The 17,453-nt window shown below is 49.7% G+C and overlaps 5 protein-coding genes across 5 annotated transcripts; 3 read left to right on the plus strand and 2 right to left on the minus strand.

Moving 5' to 3' along the window:
- Positions 1-213: 213 nt before the first annotated feature.
- On the minus strand, positions 214-4,079 carry TRIVIDRAFT_61728 (uncharacterized protein; the record flags this gene model as incomplete). The annotated part of the gene is made up of 4 exons (XM_014103699.1): positions 214-2,715; positions 2,914-3,250; positions 3,288-3,610; positions 3,939-4,079. 4 exons carry the CDS (start codon positions 4,077-4,079, stop codon positions 214-216), a joined length of 3,303 nt encoding a protein of 1,100 aa, XP_013959174.1.
- Positions 4,080-6,990: 2,911 nt separating this feature from the next.
- TRIVIDRAFT_145896 (uncharacterized protein) lies at positions 6,991-8,712 on the minus strand (the record flags this gene model as incomplete). The annotated part of the gene is made up of 1 exon (XM_014103700.1): positions 6,991-8,712. The coding sequence occupies one exon, from the start codon at positions 8,710-8,712 to the stop codon at positions 6,991-6,993; it is 1,722 nt and encodes a 573-aa protein (XP_013959175.1).
- An 883-nt stretch (positions 8,713-9,595) lies between these two features.
- TRIVIDRAFT_146596 (uncharacterized protein) lies at positions 9,596-10,930 on the plus strand (the record flags this gene model as incomplete). Its single annotated transcript, XM_014103701.1, has 6 exons — positions 9,596-9,675; positions 9,753-10,053; positions 10,107-10,424; positions 10,484-10,619; positions 10,750-10,814; positions 10,868-10,930. 6 exons carry the CDS (start codon positions 9,596-9,598, stop codon positions 10,928-10,930), a joined length of 963 nt encoding a protein of 320 aa, XP_013959176.1.
- Positions 10,764-11,589, plus strand: TRIVIDRAFT_186107 (uncharacterized protein; the record flags this gene model as incomplete). Its single annotated transcript, XM_014103702.1, has 3 exons — positions 10,764-10,814; positions 10,868-10,970; positions 11,024-11,589. One exon carries the CDS (start codon positions 11,152-11,154, stop codon positions 11,335-11,337), a length of 186 nt encoding a protein of 61 aa, XP_013959177.1.
- A 426-nt stretch (positions 11,590-12,015) lies between these two features.
- TRIVIDRAFT_146580 (uncharacterized protein) lies at positions 12,016-17,443 on the plus strand (the record flags this gene model as incomplete). The annotated part of the gene is made up of 6 exons (XM_014103703.1): positions 12,016-12,093; positions 12,159-12,225; positions 12,285-12,665; positions 12,716-12,804; positions 12,895-15,351; positions 15,410-17,443. The coding sequence occupies 6 exons, from the start codon at positions 12,016-12,018 to the stop codon at positions 17,441-17,443; spliced, it is 5,106 nt and encodes a 1,701-aa protein (XP_013959178.1).
- Positions 17,444-17,453: the final 10 nt, after the last annotated feature.

Below are 17,453 nucleotides of genomic sequence, written 5' to 3' on the forward strand. Positions count from 1 at the left end.
GTGACAACCAACCCATATTATATAGCAATGTTCGACATAAAAGGAAAAAATGATATTAAAAGGGTGTAGCAGATAGTAAAAATTGTGTGGCGTAGTAATGAATCGGAAGATACTTTGTTGTAGTTTGTGATAATACGAAACAGTTCATAATCTCGAAAAGCAGAATGCATAATCGCACATAGGAGAGTGAAGGCGAGGTTGCGAAGAGTTCGTTCAGTCGTCATCTCCCCACCACCCCAACTCAGGATCTTTTCGCACGAATCCGACGGCACTCAGACGGGCTGTATTGAGCACAGCACGGCGCTGCTGCCGCGGTTGGAATGTGTCGTTGGATATCGGGCTGTCTGGTCGGGGTACGTCTTCGCCGCCATCCTCGGAGAGCCTGGTAAGCTTGGAAGGGGACATGCACTCGGCTTGCATTTGCTGCCGTGATGTTGCTCTACCCTTGAGCTTGGATGTGCGTTTGTCCTCTGGGTAATCCCACGAAACGGCGTGAAAGCCTGACGACATGGCTGCCTCATCAAGAGCCTGACCGTCGCCTCCAGTCTGACTCCATTGACCGCTGGCGTGCTTGCTTTGGTCAAGATACACCAGGACATCCTGCTGTTCACCGAACTCTTCTGGACCACGAATGGAAGAGACGAAAGACGCTCTTTCGGATCCAGTGTCCGCGGTCAAACGAGAAGGTGCTCGGTAGGGCTCATCTTCACCAAAATGGTGCTCCGTAATGGGTGCACTCAACATCGAACTTGCCCCAGATTGCCGATTCCTCGACCCGTGAGATGGGGGCGCGGGGAAGTCGAAGTCGAGCATCGAATCCGTCACCATTACTTGAGATGGACTTGAGACATGTCTTCGGCCTGGACGGCTATCCGACTGGGATTTGTTTGCAGAACCAAGCTGCGATTTTTCACGCATTGCTTGTGTTTTCTTGCGGAGGGCTGATATCAGCATCTCCTCTTGACGAGTAAGGGCCATGATGCGGCCTTGGCTATTGGAATCATCGATAGATGATCGGGCGGATCGTAGATAAAAGTTGACCGAGGAGGGACTCAGTGGTGGTGTTGGTTCTTGATCGGGCTGGTCTGATGACGTTGCTGCAGATACCCGGCGCAACGAAGGACCAGAGCCACTGGTTAGTGCTGCCAATGCCTTTTGCCGATCCAATTCCGCTTGGGATGGGCGGCGAGCCGGCAAAACTGTCGTAGGAACGGAGTCTTCTGCGCCGTAACCGATTTGGCTAGTTAAACCGGACCGTGTCGAGTTCGTAGATCCAACTGAGGGCTTGGGCGAGGAAGAGCGGGAGCCGTCTCTAAAAGGCGGGTGCAGCCGAGAAGGAGATGGTGACAGTCGTTTTCTCTCGGCGCTGGGGATAGCGATATAGGTGTTGGATGGCGCGAAGCTCGTCTTCTTGTTCTGCAGAGCACCCGATTCATGCCCTGAAACCTGTCGTGATCGTGACGATCTCGATTGTCTCTGACTTGGTGGTTCTGGTAATGGCCGCGTGGGAAGAGGGACGTGGTCTCTAGTCGAGGACTTCTCGTCGTCGTCGTCCTCTTCCGAGTCGGACGACAAAAGCAACACGCTTTTGTCATGGAAGTCAGCTTCCTGGAGGAGGCCGCTGTCGGTCTGCCTAGACGCCCTAGAAGTTCGGGTATGTCTGCTTGAAACACTTCTAGCACCATCACCTGGAGATGATGAGTATTCCGAATGGGCCACTGCCTTCGACTCGTGCGATTCGTTGAGCGGCTTGTGAAGCCAATCGAGATTCTGTCGTCCCTGTGGTTCCCGCCATTCAGATTCACCCTGGCTGTGGCCGTCAGTTGGGCCCTTCTTGTAGACAGGGCTACTCATGACGTCGGGGTCATCGTCAATAGCATGTCGGAAGGTCATCTGCTCATAGTGGTCATATAACGTAGAAAGCCCGTTGTCTGAAAGCTGTGTCGTCATTCGACGGGCTTCTGCAGCATTTGATGGCGAGGCATCATGCACAAAAGACCGGAAACTGTCCTTTGTTCGTCGTTTGAACATGCCCCGTAGATCACTCTGCCGATGGGACGCGGTGGAATATGGAGACGATACCGTCGGGGTCTTGATCGAATTGTTAGATGCACTGGGATTGAATGCCTCCGGCTCTTTTCTTGACACCCGGGGAGACGGTCCCATTGCCGCAAAGTCGAGTTTCGGGGGCTTCTTCCTTAGCTTGGCAGTATCGTCGACATCTGAAAAAGTATGTGGGTTTGATGAAAGGGCAGTATTCATGAGCGGGATCGAGGCCTGTCGGGAAAGAGAACGGGAGTGCTTTGACTTGTCGTGCCAAGATTTGATAGTAGAAGACGACTGGGCTTTCTTGAGAGTACCGGACGAATGCTTTCCCCCAAAGTTCATGTTATCGGTAAGGGCACTCAGCCTCAGATTTGATGGGGACGGTCCGCGCTCTTTTCTCCGATCATCATCAGCTCTTGTCATCCTTGTTTGCCGTAGATTCAAATCCATATCGTTTAGGGTATTGTCTTCGTACATACCAACACTCACGGTTGGCGGCGGGGCGTCATGAATTGAAGAAGGGTCGATGCTGAGCGGCGTTGAACCCAAGATTTTATGGGCTTTGCTCATAGGCATCGCGGGCATTGGCGGCGGAGGCTCCTGCGGCTTCTTACGTGCCGGCCTGGAAAAGTTGAACTTCCTCATCCTGTAAGATTTCCCCCAAAGCGCCTGGATAAAAAAAGGAAAGAAGAAAAAAAAAAAAAAAAAGTTCCGTCCCAACCCTGGTAATTGAAACACTATTACTCCGTCATCTGACAATATGTTTTAAATAACGTATGTAAGAGCCGAATTGAGTTGTGCAGCTGTATTCTAATCCACAAGGATACCAGGAATTCGGTTGAAACGTCGAGAGTGTGAAGTGGTTACGTCGGTGAATTCGCAATCGCAGAAAACGGAACTCTGGCGATGATTTTGTCGTTCGCGTATTCCGCTTGCCAGTGAACCCCGGTCGTTTATCGCGTATTTTCGCCTTGCTTTGGCCGTGGGAGACACCGCAAGGCGAAGAAGCAAAGAAGACGACGCAGCAGAGCACACGATTTCTCTGGCTGGGAGGCGCGTGGTAATGGCGGGGAAAGATGCAAGTTTGTAAAAGAGACAAGCAAGATCGGGAATGGGGGCTCTCGTGTAAATGAACAAAAGCTGCGGGTACCGCCTGGGATGTGGTGAAGCGAGGTCTAGTGTTCTGCCATGCTGGATTAGGCCACTGCAGAATCCGCAGCCAGTCTCCACAGTCTAATTACCTGGAGCAATATAGCCAATGCGACCAGCCGATCAAAATGACCAGGGCGAGCAAGATGTGAGGATAAGGCCGTGGGTAATTGTCAAGCTCGTCTGGCCGTGCGTGCTTGTCATATACATAGCACTTAGTTGGAGGTACGTGCTCCGGCTGATAGAGCAAAGAGAAACGGTTCGGGAAATGATGCGATTGCGGGTGAAGGTTGAAGCCGGCGGCCGACAGTGGGCCTTTCGCTGTTCTTCTTCTTCTTCTGTTTCCCTTCGTCGCAATAGGAAGAACAAGCGAGAGAAGCAGGCATGGCTGAATCACGAGGGGAGGGAAATAGCGCTGCCGTCGACAGCAATATGGGAGTCTCAGACGATGTCGACAACCTTGCAGGGCCTGGCGACGGATCACCGACTTGGATGCAACACCATCGTCTCCTCAAAGGCAAGGGTTTGTCGAGCTACTGCTTCCCGCTGCAGGCTGGAAGGCAATTGACCGGCAGTACTGCAGTGGTGATACCACCTGTACGGAGTACCAGCATGCAAGTACTTTGCACTACAACCACATCCGCGGTGCTGCTGCTGGACTCCGTACTACTGGAGTAGCGTCTGCTTTTCGGTTCGGTGCTAAGGACGTGTAAGAACTTCTGGGACGTGGCCATTCAGCTCACCTGAATCCCCCTCGTCGGGAGCAACAGCTCCTTGGGGCAGCACGGGCTTGTGCATTCCATCAATGCTTTGCGTCGGTACTCGTACTTGGCGCCTGTGAAGCCGAAGCGGCCACCTCTCAAATCATCTCGGACTGAGGCCATGTTGGGGTGACGCTAGCCACGATCTCCACGGCAGCAGACCCATGCAGTCTCTGTCTCCCTGTCACCACCTGGTCCGGGCACCGTGGGCTTGCAGAGTTTCCTGTGCGGCTGTGGTGACTTGGAGCGAAGGCAATCAAAGCAAGCACGCAATGACTTGAAGGCGTGAAATCGGCTCGTATCACCACTGTGCGTCTAGGCTTGCTTGGCCCATCTGTCTGCTTCTTCCTCTCGGCCCGCGACTGTGCACGCGATTGCATCCCAGTCGATCGAGTCGGTGTCGCCTGCTGACCAGGCATTGGCTGTCTAATTTCCGCGGGGACCCGTCTTTGGGGGCTGGCTGGAGCTTCTCAGCCTTTCTGCAGTGCGATGCGACACATGGCGAGCAATGTGATGACTCTCGGTTGGTGGCAACGAGCGAGCAGCGCAGAAATGGGAAATGAGAAATGAAGTCAAGACCAGCGACAAGCAGGGGTTCCCCTTCTTAGGCCCGTCCTTGGGCCTGAGGTCGGCGGACATCCCCTGCACGGGCCGTTCATGGGCAGGTAGGGGCTACTGCCAGGGCCTTGGCGCGCCGAAAAGCCTAGAAGAACCGCTGAAAGCCACTGGAAGATGGCCAAAGTTTGTTTGATCAATCAGCAATTCCAGTCAAATGACCTTGTCTCTCATGCGTTGGAACCTCACCGCTGCAACTTCTCGCGATGATTGCCCGGCTTTATCTGTATCGTACCTATACCTATACCCGCAGTACTTTATCTGGTACACGCACACAAGATACAAGAAGAGGGATGCCGCCCCCAAATCAGCTGTTGCGGAGCTGTCTGATATTGACTCGGCTCCTCCCAACAGATGCCCATGTCTGTACACATACCGCCAGTTTTACACGCAGTACTTCGCATGTACTTCATGTATCTGACGCTGATTACGCCATCTGATTCACACGATAACAAAAACTGAGACATCTCACCGCAAACATCATTCATCCTCCTGCTTCTGCAGGGAAATTGAATACAGGCATGCCCCCTCGTCCGCCTGCCTTGAGTCTGGGGCGCCCACGTGTCTCTCCCCATCCGTGTAAGCTATCCGGTTGGCAGTAGGAATGGAGCATCAGCTCTCGTGGCTCAGCGTCTCATTGGGTCCATGCCTTTAATGCCCGTCCGTCAATTGCCGTATCGGCAGTTCCGTCAATCTCACCAACCGCAAAGTTGGCGTACTGAACTGTAGTGGCTGTGATAATCATATTCCGTCTGCCCCATTGTTCGAATTAGGTAAGTTTACTCCGTACCTGTTCGTGGAGTCAATAATCTCGCCCGATGAGATTAACGATGGCCGCCGGGATGTGTTGGGCTAATAAATTGCTGTTCCTTTGTCTGCTAGCGAGGTATGACATACTCCTCGCAATACGAGGCAGAAATGCCTGCAAACACGTACGTACCTAGGGTTCAGTACAGGGAACATTCGATAAATGTGTGTTATATGCAGGGAAACGCAAGCTTGATCCTCACAGGGCAAGGGAACACGGCAGATCGCCAGTCCTCTTGTGGAAGATGGCCAAGTCCCCCGACAACATAAAGGATCAAATGCATCAACCAGGTGCCAAGCTGCCTAAGATATGACATAGTCAGCGCTTGCTGGCTGCCGTGATAAGCATTGCTGATGCTAAATATATGCATCATCATCATCATCAATTGTTGAGGCTGCTTGTTTGTCCTGGTAAGTTGAATGTTCAATGTTTCATCCCGCAAACCTCAGCCCGCTACGATCGGGTTGTCCGCCGTTAACCCCGTTTCCTTTGCCGTTCGACTGAAACAGGAAACATTCATTGTTTTGTACTAGCATTCTACAACCCAAGCCTCCAATTTAAAATCCGGTGACATCGCCTCAAGGGAAAAGGTGTGGCGTGGTTCATTCTACCTCCCAGGATCTGTGTCAACACTTGTATCGACATGAATCTCAGTCGTTGCCACAAGACAGCAACAAAAGTAAAACAATCTGGTCGTCTATCACCGACACTACCGCGTACTCGTACATCTCCGACGTCATTTTCTTTTTCCTTGTCTGTTCGTGCGCGTGATTCGTCCCCTTATCCATGTCCAAATAATTACGGCTCAATGCGGAGCCCGCTGACTTGCCGGAATGGGATCGATCTATTGCTGCACGTACCTTTGACTGGTCCGTTCACAACATGCATCTTTGTCTGTCTTTCCCTTTTGTCGGACTCGCCCTGTTTTTCTTTTCTGTTTTGTTGCTGTACTTGTACAAATCCGGAGGAGAGTGCTAGTCTATACGATCCTTAGACTGTGCCATGAGTTCAATGTGATCAGTGTGGTCTCAAGTCTCAGTCAGCCACAGCTTAGCCCCTCGAGCTCATTTTAATTTCTAGTAGCCTGATGTCTTAGGGAAGCCAGAATACTGTACGGAGTGCAGGGCATTCATTGCGTGAATGACTCAATCCCAGAGTGGAGGCCGCTACGGTGGGAATTGGTCCATTATTTGCGTCCTCGCTCGCCACAAACCGAGGTGCCTCGACTCATTAGTTCTACATCTGACAGCTGTTACATGCCAGGATATGTGATAAAATGGGGAATCATAAAATTTTGACAGACAACAGCGCTATAATATCCGAAATCACAAGTCCTGGGGTAACATCAAGTTTCATTACTACCGGCGGTATACATGTACTTACATGTCTGAGCTCTCTCTCTCAAACGCTTTGATCAACAAACCCCCTAAAAATCTGGCTCGATGCCCCTTGTGCTGATACTACCCCCGACGTCTTCATATAAGAGCATTTATGAAAAAAATGAAAAAAAAATTTAAAAAAAAAATTTAAAAAAAAATTTAAAAAAATTTTTTTGAAGTCCACCATTATGGTTTAAATAGGATATCATGCTGGTGTAACCCGTCGTAATGTTCAGAAACGCAAGAAAAGAGGCCACCAATCCTGATCCTTCCCAATACTTAGTCTATAACGAAACCACCATTCTTGAGCCTTGGGAGCAGATTCAACAGCCTCTTGGATTCTTCGCGTTCGAAACTTGACTTTGACTCCTCGCCCATTCATGCCATCGAGCATACCCCGGGCAAACTGGCGCCACCACTCGAGGGCTTCCACGTGCTGGCGAGCTGTTGCGATGAATATGACTTCCTCGGCATCAAATACGACATTGTCATCGCCTTGCAGCTTTCGCCAGGTCTCCAAGACATGGACATGTCCCCACCGACTAGCTGTAAAAGCCACGCCACCACTGTATCCCATTTGAATACCAGAAGCATGCCACCATCGCAGCACATCTGGCTGGCCTTTCGTCGCAGCCCATAACAGCGACCTGCCAGGCTTCAAGACAATGTTGTGGTCTAAGGCGGCAGCATCGCGCCACCATTCAAGGACCGAAATGAGGCCATTGCCGCTCGCTTGTTCAAGTGAGACCTTGGTATATAATAACGGTAACTCCGATTGCTTCCACCACTGTAGTATATGCACGTGGCCATTCTTTGATGCGCCATCTATCGCCTCGGTATCGTAAACATGCCGACTTTGAAAATGAGGACTATTCTTCCAATAGTCTAAGACTTTGACCTGAGGATAATATGCAGACGCTTTAGTTGGAAGAAAAGCCCCATCAAATGCTTTGAACAGCTGAGGATGGTGGCTCTCGAGGAAAGTGAGCACTTCAACTAACGCGAATCGTGTGACGAGTTTCACAACCAGAACTGGTAAAATCTGAAAATCTGCTGGTGCCTGTGATAACTTTCGACAAATAGCAGCCGTGTTGCATGTGAGGACCGTCCGCTCGAGCTCATGTGAGTAGATGAGTAAAGGATCACTCAAATCTTCGGCTCGGGTATTCCATTCTGTTGGTACGGGCAGACTGGTGCTGATACCCAGTGCAGCAGCCAGCTCCCAATCACCCGTGAAACTTAACACTTTGCTCCATAACTCGAATGGTAGCCCTGGCGATGCTCGCGCATCATCGTCGGATATGGCAATGACCCCCGTAGTGGCCTCCCCATCCCGACCGAGATTTAATAGATCGGCCTGATTTTGGATAAGATCTAGCAAGTCTCTGAATCCACTCCAGTTCGTTGCTTGCTGCGGATGCGCTGCATCTTCGTAGTGCCATAGTATAGGCTGCATCACACGGATACAGGGCCACTTTCTCTGAACTTCGCCCAATTGCTGCTGGACTAGAGGATTTAACCATGCGTTGTCGTCCATTCCAGGAACCATGATACAACCTTTCTGACCCTCATTCCAGCTCCTCAGGAGGTCATCAAGAAAAGTGTCACCTTCGCCGGCTAACAGAGCTTCAATTTTTTTGACATCCAGCGGCACACAAACTAAGAGATCGGCCCATTCGACCAGGTCGTGTATGTTTAGCCCAGTTCGCCTAGAAGATACATCTTCTGGGCCGGCTTGTTCCTGGGCTATGGGCGAATTTTGGATGGTAATAATGAGCTGATTTAACCTTGGTGATGGATCATCAACCACCGCTCTCATCTCTATACGACGGTCTTTGGAAAGCCGCACCACGAGCGGTTGAGCCCAAGACGAATGCCGCGTGCCCGTGGCCGTGATGAGCATCCTCAACGGGCGACTATCCAGTGAATCTTCGCGTAGAGAAAAGCAAGCCATCATGTCAGTAGCGCTGGGCCGCGGAGGTTGATGAGATTGAGACTGCATGACGAAAGACGCAATTATGACAACACACTATGCCCTGTAAAATAGAAAGGCACATATAGATATCTTGTATACTCCTGCGTAGCACTGTAAATAGTACTGTATATTCAACTGATAAAGCCAAAGCTAGCATCGATGAATTGGCCTGTCATTTGACTCTTGATGGATTCAATTCGGTGCCGTCATGGAATCTTTGCCGAACATCTCACGGCATGCTCCGAATTGCAGCTTGCATCTTATATTTCTCATCGAGTTGCTGTTGTCTACAGAGTCAAAGATCATAAAACGAGAAGGATCTTGTAAAAAAAATTCAGGAGAAATATCAATTATCACATCATTAGTCTCCGTCACCCCGGTAAGAATGTTTCCGAATTTCGCGGTTCAAAGGAAGCTTCGTTATCGTCGATGTAACTGTGCGGTTAATTTACGTGATAGGCTCAAACTCCGCACTCAATCTCTATAGTGGCGCTCGGCAATTCGTACAGTGCAAATGAGGCGTAACCGGCTGTCACATGACTGCCCCAAGCGTCATGACTCTTGCGTTAGGTAACTCATGTACTGGGTACTGGGTACCGGTCTCAGCTGTGCAAACTTTCATCGAAAAAAGTCAATTTAGCAGGGAGGCATACAGATTTCAACTTCAAACCCCATATAACGGCGCCTTCTACCATCGGCAGCGAGCATATTTTGCTTCTTCTTTAATTCTATCATATCGAGAATTAAGACTCATCCTTCTTTTCTCTGCACACCACCCAATCCTCCTCGTCCCCACTCTTTTTTTTTTCTCTTACTTTTTTTCTCTCTCCTGCAGAAGGGACTTCTGATATCCTCATTAACAATGCTGGACCAAATGGCAAACGAGATCAAGCTTATCTCTGGGAGCTCCCACCCAGAGCTCAGTGCTCTGGTGGCTAGTCGGTATGTCTCGCAAGATGGTCGTTGAACGAGATATGAGACAAATAGCGCCAATCGTCACTTGACTGATTCTGCGGCAGACTTGGCATCAATATCGCCAACACCATGAGCCTCAACTACTCCAACCAGGAGACTAGTGTTTCTATTGGAGAGTCCGTGAGAGACGAAGACGTCTTCATCCTTCAGTCGACGGCGCCGGGTGATGTCAACGATGGCCTCATGGAGCTGCTCATCATGATTCACGCCTGCCGCACTGCCTCTGCTAGACGTATCACGGCCGTCATTCCCAATTACCCCTACGCTCGCCAGGACAAGAAGGACAAGTCCCGTGCGCCCATCAGCGCTAGGCTGATTGCAAACATGCTGCAGGTGTCCGGCTGCGTGCGTTAAACCAGCCTCTTTTTGATTCTGATCAAGAAGCTAACATGCGCTAGAACCATATCATAACTATGGACCTGCATGCCTCACAGATCCAGGGGTTCTTCAATGTTCCTGTAGATAACCTGTATGCTGAGCCATCCGTCCTGCGGTGGATCAGTGAGAATCTGGACGTTGAGAACTGCGTCATCGTCTCTCCTGATGCTGGCGGTGCGAAGCGCGCCACCTCGCTTGCAGACCGTCTCAACACCGGATTTGCTCTGATCCACAAGGAGCGCCCGCGACCTAATGTTGTTGGTCGCATGGTGCTTGTCGGTGATGTTCAGGACAAGGTGGCTATCCTTGTGGATGACATGGCCGACACCTGTGGAACTGTAAGTGACTATACCAATCTCCCAATCTCATAATCATGCAACTAATGGTGTTACAATAGCTGGCTAAGGCGGCGGAAACCCTCAACAACCACGGTGCTCGCCAAGTGTTCGCTATTGTCACCCATGGCATCCTCAGCGGGACTGCCATTGACACAATTAACAACTCTCATTTGTCCGGTCTTGTCGTCACCAACAGTAAGTGACCTTGAATGAAACTGTTCTCTATTCTGATGAATGCATTACTGACATGTAATTAGCTGTCCCTCGTAGGTCTTATCAAATTCCCCTCGTGCAATTATCTATAGCCTAACCATATGTGATGTAGTTGGCGACAAAACTGAGCGATGCCCTAAGCTCAAAGTCATCGATGTGTCTGGCACGCTTGCTGAGGTACGCTCATCTCTACTGAATACGCCTTTTTTATAGATGTTAACTTCTCTTAGGCTATTCGACGAACCCACAATGGCGAATCGGTGTCATACCTTTTCACCAATGTTCCCGTCTAAAATGACTAGATGGATATTATTTGATTGGTTTAGCACTTTAGTATGTGAAGGCACATTTTCGGATTCTGAAAGCTCTGCTAATATTTTTTGAAGCTGTTTGTCTTGGATGGCGACGATTGGATACTCGACCAACCGATGCTTGGGATAATTAGGTGCACCAAATTCCTTTTTTGAGAGAAAGTATTTTTCGAATTGTCAAGGATGGTTAGATTGATCTCCGTATGGGTATTCGACACAAGTCCTGGCTATCTAGGGTACAACCAGAAGCTTCTTCATTGCTTAAACTGCTGAGGCCCTTTACGCAGAGCAGGTTCTGCCTCAGATCTGCGCGTCTCAGTGCTGGAGGGAGTATTTCATACCAGGCTAACCCACACAAACGATGCTGCAACTACCAAGTGCTGCAATAAGACTTGATTGAGGGAGCGGACGAGGGGATGATTGGATGACTTATGGTTACAGAAAACGAAATATATTGGGCGCAAGGGGCACACTGCGATGTTTGAATATTTAGCACAATAAAAAGACAGAGAGCAATATGTACACATGAGGCAAATTCTTGGCGGGTGACTCACGGCTGCTCTCTCCGTGTAGGTACCAATATGTACATGTATATAACATGACCAGCTATATGATTCAGGAAATTCTATTATTATAAAGCTATAGCTATTTAAGCTGGAAGGGGAAAAATAAGAAGATATTTGAATTAATTATATATATTTCAGCATGACATTTTCAGTACACAAAGAGGATTGAAGGCAGCCGTACTCCGTACTCCGTATAATACCTATCTAATACATCGATAGCCCAGAAGAGTATCCCGTGCGCTAGTCCCCATGCAACTAGTACTAAACTGGCAATAAGCGGAAAGGCGGTGAGCCAGTTCTGCCGGCTTGATGCTGCACCAAGCATAACACCTATACACACTATTGATGCGCTGTCCTCGGTCATGAATGAGATCTGATTGGAGCGAGGAGTATGAAACCGCGGTGTTCCCTCATCATTACGACGCTGAAGCTGTATGAAAGCGATATAAACGGCGCCCGTACGTTAATTGCCCATGGGCAGATTATTCGGCTGGACCCAAGATGACGACGCAGCTTCTGGCCACGGAGCTAGCTAATCTCATTCAGGAGAGCAAGAGGAAGCACAATGACCTTCGACAAGTACGCACTCATTCTTCAGCCGGGACCTTTGTTTGCGCATCAACTCACTTCCTTGTCTCTTCTAGGCGGCCGAAAGATCTTTGGAAGAGCTGAAGAGCCTTGGCAATGTCTCCGAAACGGCAGCTCCTGAGTGTATGCGCCAGTGGATCCTTCTAAGACCAAGTGACATCTCGTTGACATTGAATCCCCAGTGCTCTCGCAAAAGCCCAGCTTTGTGAATCCCTTCATCATCGCGTGTGGCACCAAGAATGCAAAGTTCACCGGCATTGCAATCGTCTGTCTGCAGAGGCTTATTGTTGCCAAGGCGCTGCCCAGATCAAAGCTCAACCAGGTCTTGGAGGCGTTGATGCAAGCATCCTCGGCTGGGCTTGACGTGCAATTAAAGATATTGCAAGCGTTGCCTTCGCTGTTGCAAAACTACTCTGCAGATTTGAATGGCAATCTTCTTGTGACTGCTCTGAATATCTGCTTCATCCTGCAAAGTAGCAAGAATGCCATTGTGAATAATACCTCAGCTGCCACTCTCCAGCAGCTTGTCGTTTCGGTTTTTGACAAAGTAGTCGCTGAAGATAGTGAGTTCTTTCATACGGCCATCAGCATGCATATCCTGACGCTTGTATAGAGAATGGAGGTGATGCCCCTATCGCAGGCGAGGCACCATCGGCCGACGGCAAAGTAGAACTCCGCGCAGCCGCGTTAGATGCCTATCGTGTTAGCAACTTATCCATCCAGAAATGCATTGAGCGTTGAAGCTAACAGTGCTAGATATTCAATGACCTATGTCTCCTGACAGAAAATCAGCGGTCCGAATTCCTGCGTTTCTCTGGCTTACAACAAACATTCGGGCTAGAGCTCATTGAGTCGGTCATCACAAACCACGCGAGTGTCTTTATCAGCCACCCTGAACAAGCCCATATTCTTCGCGATCGCGTGATGCCTCTTTTGATGAGCGCACTCAAGGGCAAACCGTCATTCGCCACAACTGTGAGGCTCGTTCGCATCCTCTATACCCTATTGCGCCGCCATATCAGCATCTTACCTTCAGAGTGTGGTGATGCACTTTCGCTTCTTACAATCCTCTTGGACCAAGATACCACCATCTGGAAGCGGGCGTTATGCATGGAGGTATTTCGTGGCATATTTGCCGAACATGCTCTTGTGCGTCGCATATTCGCCATGTACGACGCAAAGGAGGGCGAGAAGGACATCATTAAAACACTTATTGCGACTTTCGTTCGACTCAGCACTGAGAAGCCCGCAGTCATTGGCCTAGGTCACCAATCTACAATACCGGTCGCAGATCCATCTGGTAGCTCTGGCTTGTCTACAGACCAAGCATTGATCGAAGCTTCTAGTGTGACTGGAATCATCAGCAGCTCTGTTGGGTCAGAGACCTCCAATATTGGCATCAGCGTAACGTGGAGCTCCGTTCGAGTTCCGTGTATAGATCAGCTGGACAAAGCAGAGGCCCCAGCGATTCCTGAGTCGTACATTTACAGTTTGATATTGGCTTGTCTATCATCTCTATCAGATGGGCTTGCCAAGTTTATTCTACCGCTCACAGTCCCTAATGAGACTCGAGCTCGGAAAAAGGCCTCAAAGCAGGATATGGGGCGTAGCTCACCTGCTCCATCTCAGCTGGAGGCTGAAGGTCCTTCTCACGGAGGTTTGCGAGAGCGGTCAGCCTCATTTAAGAAGAACCCTGTACCAATCAATCCATTGGAACTGGAAGATCACCCTGCCTATTCCGAAGTCAAGGTGTGTTCTAACATCGTCAATGAGTGTTGGCCAGCTATCCTGGCAACTTGCTCAACCTTTTTATATGCTGCCTTGGATTCAGAGTATTACCACGGCTTGGTTCGAGCATTCCAGAGATTTGCTCATGTGGCAGGATTATTGCAACTCCCAACGCCACGAGACGCCTTTTTGTCTACTCTTGGAAAAGCTGCAGTGCCTCCCAATGTTTTAAGTGCGTGCTTCAACGCTGGGCAGTCGCGATCTATAGCCACTACTCCGACGGAAACATCGAATAGCGTTTTCAGCAATGCTCGAGGCCTCTTGAGCGTCGAAAACTTGACGCAAGTGTCTAGCCCTACGGAAAGACAGCGGCAAGGGCCTATGGATGCATCGATAACTCTAAATACACGGAACCTCCTCTGTCTGCGAGCCCTGCTTAATCTAGGTATTGCCCTTGGTCCGACGCTTGGACTTGCTTGGGGCATCATACTTGAGACTTTACAACAGGCAGACTTTGTGCTCTATGTTACGGGGAAGGCTCCCGGGAGAACCCAATCTATAAGTCGCGGCGGGCAGGATTATCAAAGTGAATCAGAAGCGAATTCCCTCATGGCCAATTTCGGCAGCGAAGTCCGATCTGTTGAAACAGCTGCGTCCAGACTAATTGAAAGTAGCATTGACTTCCCCAATGAGTCTTTCGTGGAAGTGGTTCAGGCCATATGCGGCTTGCTACCAGATGAAGGCGAGGCAAATTCTAATACAGACAACAAAGAGCAAACAAGGCAGGGCCAGCACGCGAGAAGCTCATCTGGTCAACATCGGCGGGTACTTAGCTTCTCTGGCCAGTCGACAGCATCCAATCAAGAACTTCAGTTTGCGCTAGCAAAACTTGGAGAAATTGCCATGATTAATCTAGAGCGGCTGTTGGCATATGATCCGAAGGAGTCAGGCTGGGATCTGTTGGTGAACAAGCTAATTCAGATGTTAGACTCGAGTCCTATCAGTGCATCAGTCAGAACAAGAGCCTCTGAGATCCTGGCTAAGCTGGTGCTCGAAGCGGCTAACGCTGCAGGTACCCTCCCACCCGATATTCGCGGAACGATTCAACTTCGGTTATTGGGTGCCCTTCGAGACTCGTTGAAACCTTTACAGAAGGGTGGTCGGGACATCTCTGTTGCAAATGCTACGACCGATATTGATATTCATAGAATTATTCTTGACGGTTTGCGAGGCGTTATCGAGGACTGCGGGCAAACTCTCGTCAGCGGCTGGGACGTAACGTTTGACATTATTGGAAGCGTTTTTACAACAAAAGAAACTGATTTGGAGGATCACGAATCAACCATCAGTGCTCGAAACCTCGGTACACGATCGTCGAAGCTTGTACGGTCTTCTTTTAGCTCACTTCAGCTGATCTGCTCGGATTTCCTACCTTCATTACCCAACTCTTGTTTCTTAATTTTGGTCGACACGCTTTACAAATTCTGCTCTCAAGATGACGATCTCAACATTGCACTGACGGTAAGACTTGGCTTATTAGAGCTCATTGATCATATTGCTAATGGGAACTTTATCTTAGACCGTGACCTTTTTCTGGGCTCTTTCCGACTTTCTATCTGGCAAGGACAAGTCGCTTGATATTACGATCGACTTGTTCCAAGATGCTGAAGTAGACGCGCTAGAGCACCTGGCAGCAGATCACGGCAGCCGAGGATCCGACGCAGCGTTGTGGATGCTGTTGCTATTAAGGCTCACGGCTGTCGCTTCTGATGACAGAGTTGAGCTTCGTAACACGGCGATTCAAACTCTCCTCCGCATCTTTGATGCCTACGGCGAGAGGCTCAGCCCTGAAGCATGGTCAATATGCATCAAATCTGTGGTTTTCAAGCTGTTGGCCTCTCTTGAAGAAGAGCTGAGAACCACTCAGGACGAAGAAGTGGATGAAAGCGATAGGACTGAGTGGCATGATACTGCAGTCGTTGTGCTGAATGGCATATCAACTTTGCTCGGGAACAACCTTGAAGTACTTACAGCGCACTCATCTTTTAACGAGCTCTGGAATGAGCTGCTTGGGCATCTAGCTACGTTGCTTGATTTCAAGGTCCTTGATATCAATACGGCAACTTTTAAGACCTTAGGGCATGTGCTATCTCAGTCAGGAAATGAGGAAAAGCCCATCTTCAACGAGACAACAGTCAGGTTCGCGTGGGACTTGTGGTCCCGAGGTATCCCAATCACAAAATCCCTCAGCGGAAAAGCTCAAGACAACCAAAATTGTCTAACTGCCTACGTGGCCGCTCTTCGTGAAGTTTACAGGCTAATCAAGTCTGATATAACGGTGGAGAGAGTCCAGCGAATCCTTGGCTTACTGCGTCATACCGTTGAGGAAGCATCCGTGGGAAGTTATGCTACAGATATTGACAATCTGACGCAGCTTCAGTCACAGGTGTTGGATGCCGTGAAAATGATTCGAACTGACATTGGCGGCGTTCCATCGGCATTGATCAAGCAGGTCTCTGAGTTTGTTACTTTGGCTTACGACCAAGATTATGAATCTCAGCCTCCTTCAAAAAGGACATATGTTGCAATGTCGAAAGCCAGTATGCAAATGTTGGAGGGCCTCGTGGTGAGCCACTCAACCGATACTGATATCTATACGAGCGGGTCAATTAGCGCAGCTTTATCTGCCCTTCTCAGACCTATTGCTCTCAAATATCAGTTCCCCATTACTACGAGGTCAGTCCAACCCTGGAAGCTAGCGACCTCAACAGCTTTGGTAATCATAGAGGCGACTTTGTCAAAGCTTGACGATCTAAACATACCCACGGATACAATCCAAGGCATTTGGCAGCTAATTGCCGAGATTGCGGATGGTATTATGAGTGCAGATTGCGGCAATCCACCCCCTGGAACAAGCATTGCGGAAGATGAAGCGGCAGATATTGCATGGCTCCACAAGTTGGTAGAACTGATTATCCCGTCAATGGGATCAGAAAAGGTAAAGGAGGAGACTCGAGGCGCATATACTAGGAGTCTGTTCAAGACATCAATCATTCATGAACCTCCATCGGCCGACAATGCCGTCATTCACGATGGAGGAGCCGGTCTTTCTAAGCTTTACCAGCCACGGACCGGACTCACAATTTCCGTCCCACCGACGCAGCGTACAAAGATGGCCTACGTCGCCTTCGAGGAGCTTTTCTTGCTCATCTCAACAGACGTGCCGGCTGCCCATAAGCCGTCTGCTGCCAAGCCCATGGAGGATCATTCTGCTTCAAGAACTCGCATTGCGTGCACCGCAGCCCCATTCCTGATTCTGCGATGTGCGTTGACGCTTCGGGCGTATGTATCTGATCAGCCGCTCCGAGGCAAGATGCCGCAGCCTCTGAGCCAGAGGAAGGAATTGCTCTGGACGTTGCAAAAGCTGGTTAGTCTGCAGAGCCTGAGCGAGGCGATACCCCCTCTTGAGGGGGCACAAAGCGAAGCCAGAAAACACTTGCTGAGGCTGTACCCCTTGATTGTGAAGGCACTGAGGGTGCAGGGCGACGAAAAGGTCCTGGCGCTTTTGAGGGAGGCTTTGGACGTTGTTGGGGGCGAATTTGGAGTTGTTTAGAAGATGAAAG

This window comes from Trichoderma virens, assembly GCF_000170995.1.
Source record: "Trichoderma virens Gv29-8 chromosome Unknown TRIVIscaffold_4, whole genome shotgun sequence".
Lineage (NCBI taxonomy): Eukaryota > Fungi > Ascomycota > Sordariomycetes > Hypocreales > Hypocreaceae > Trichoderma > Trichoderma virens.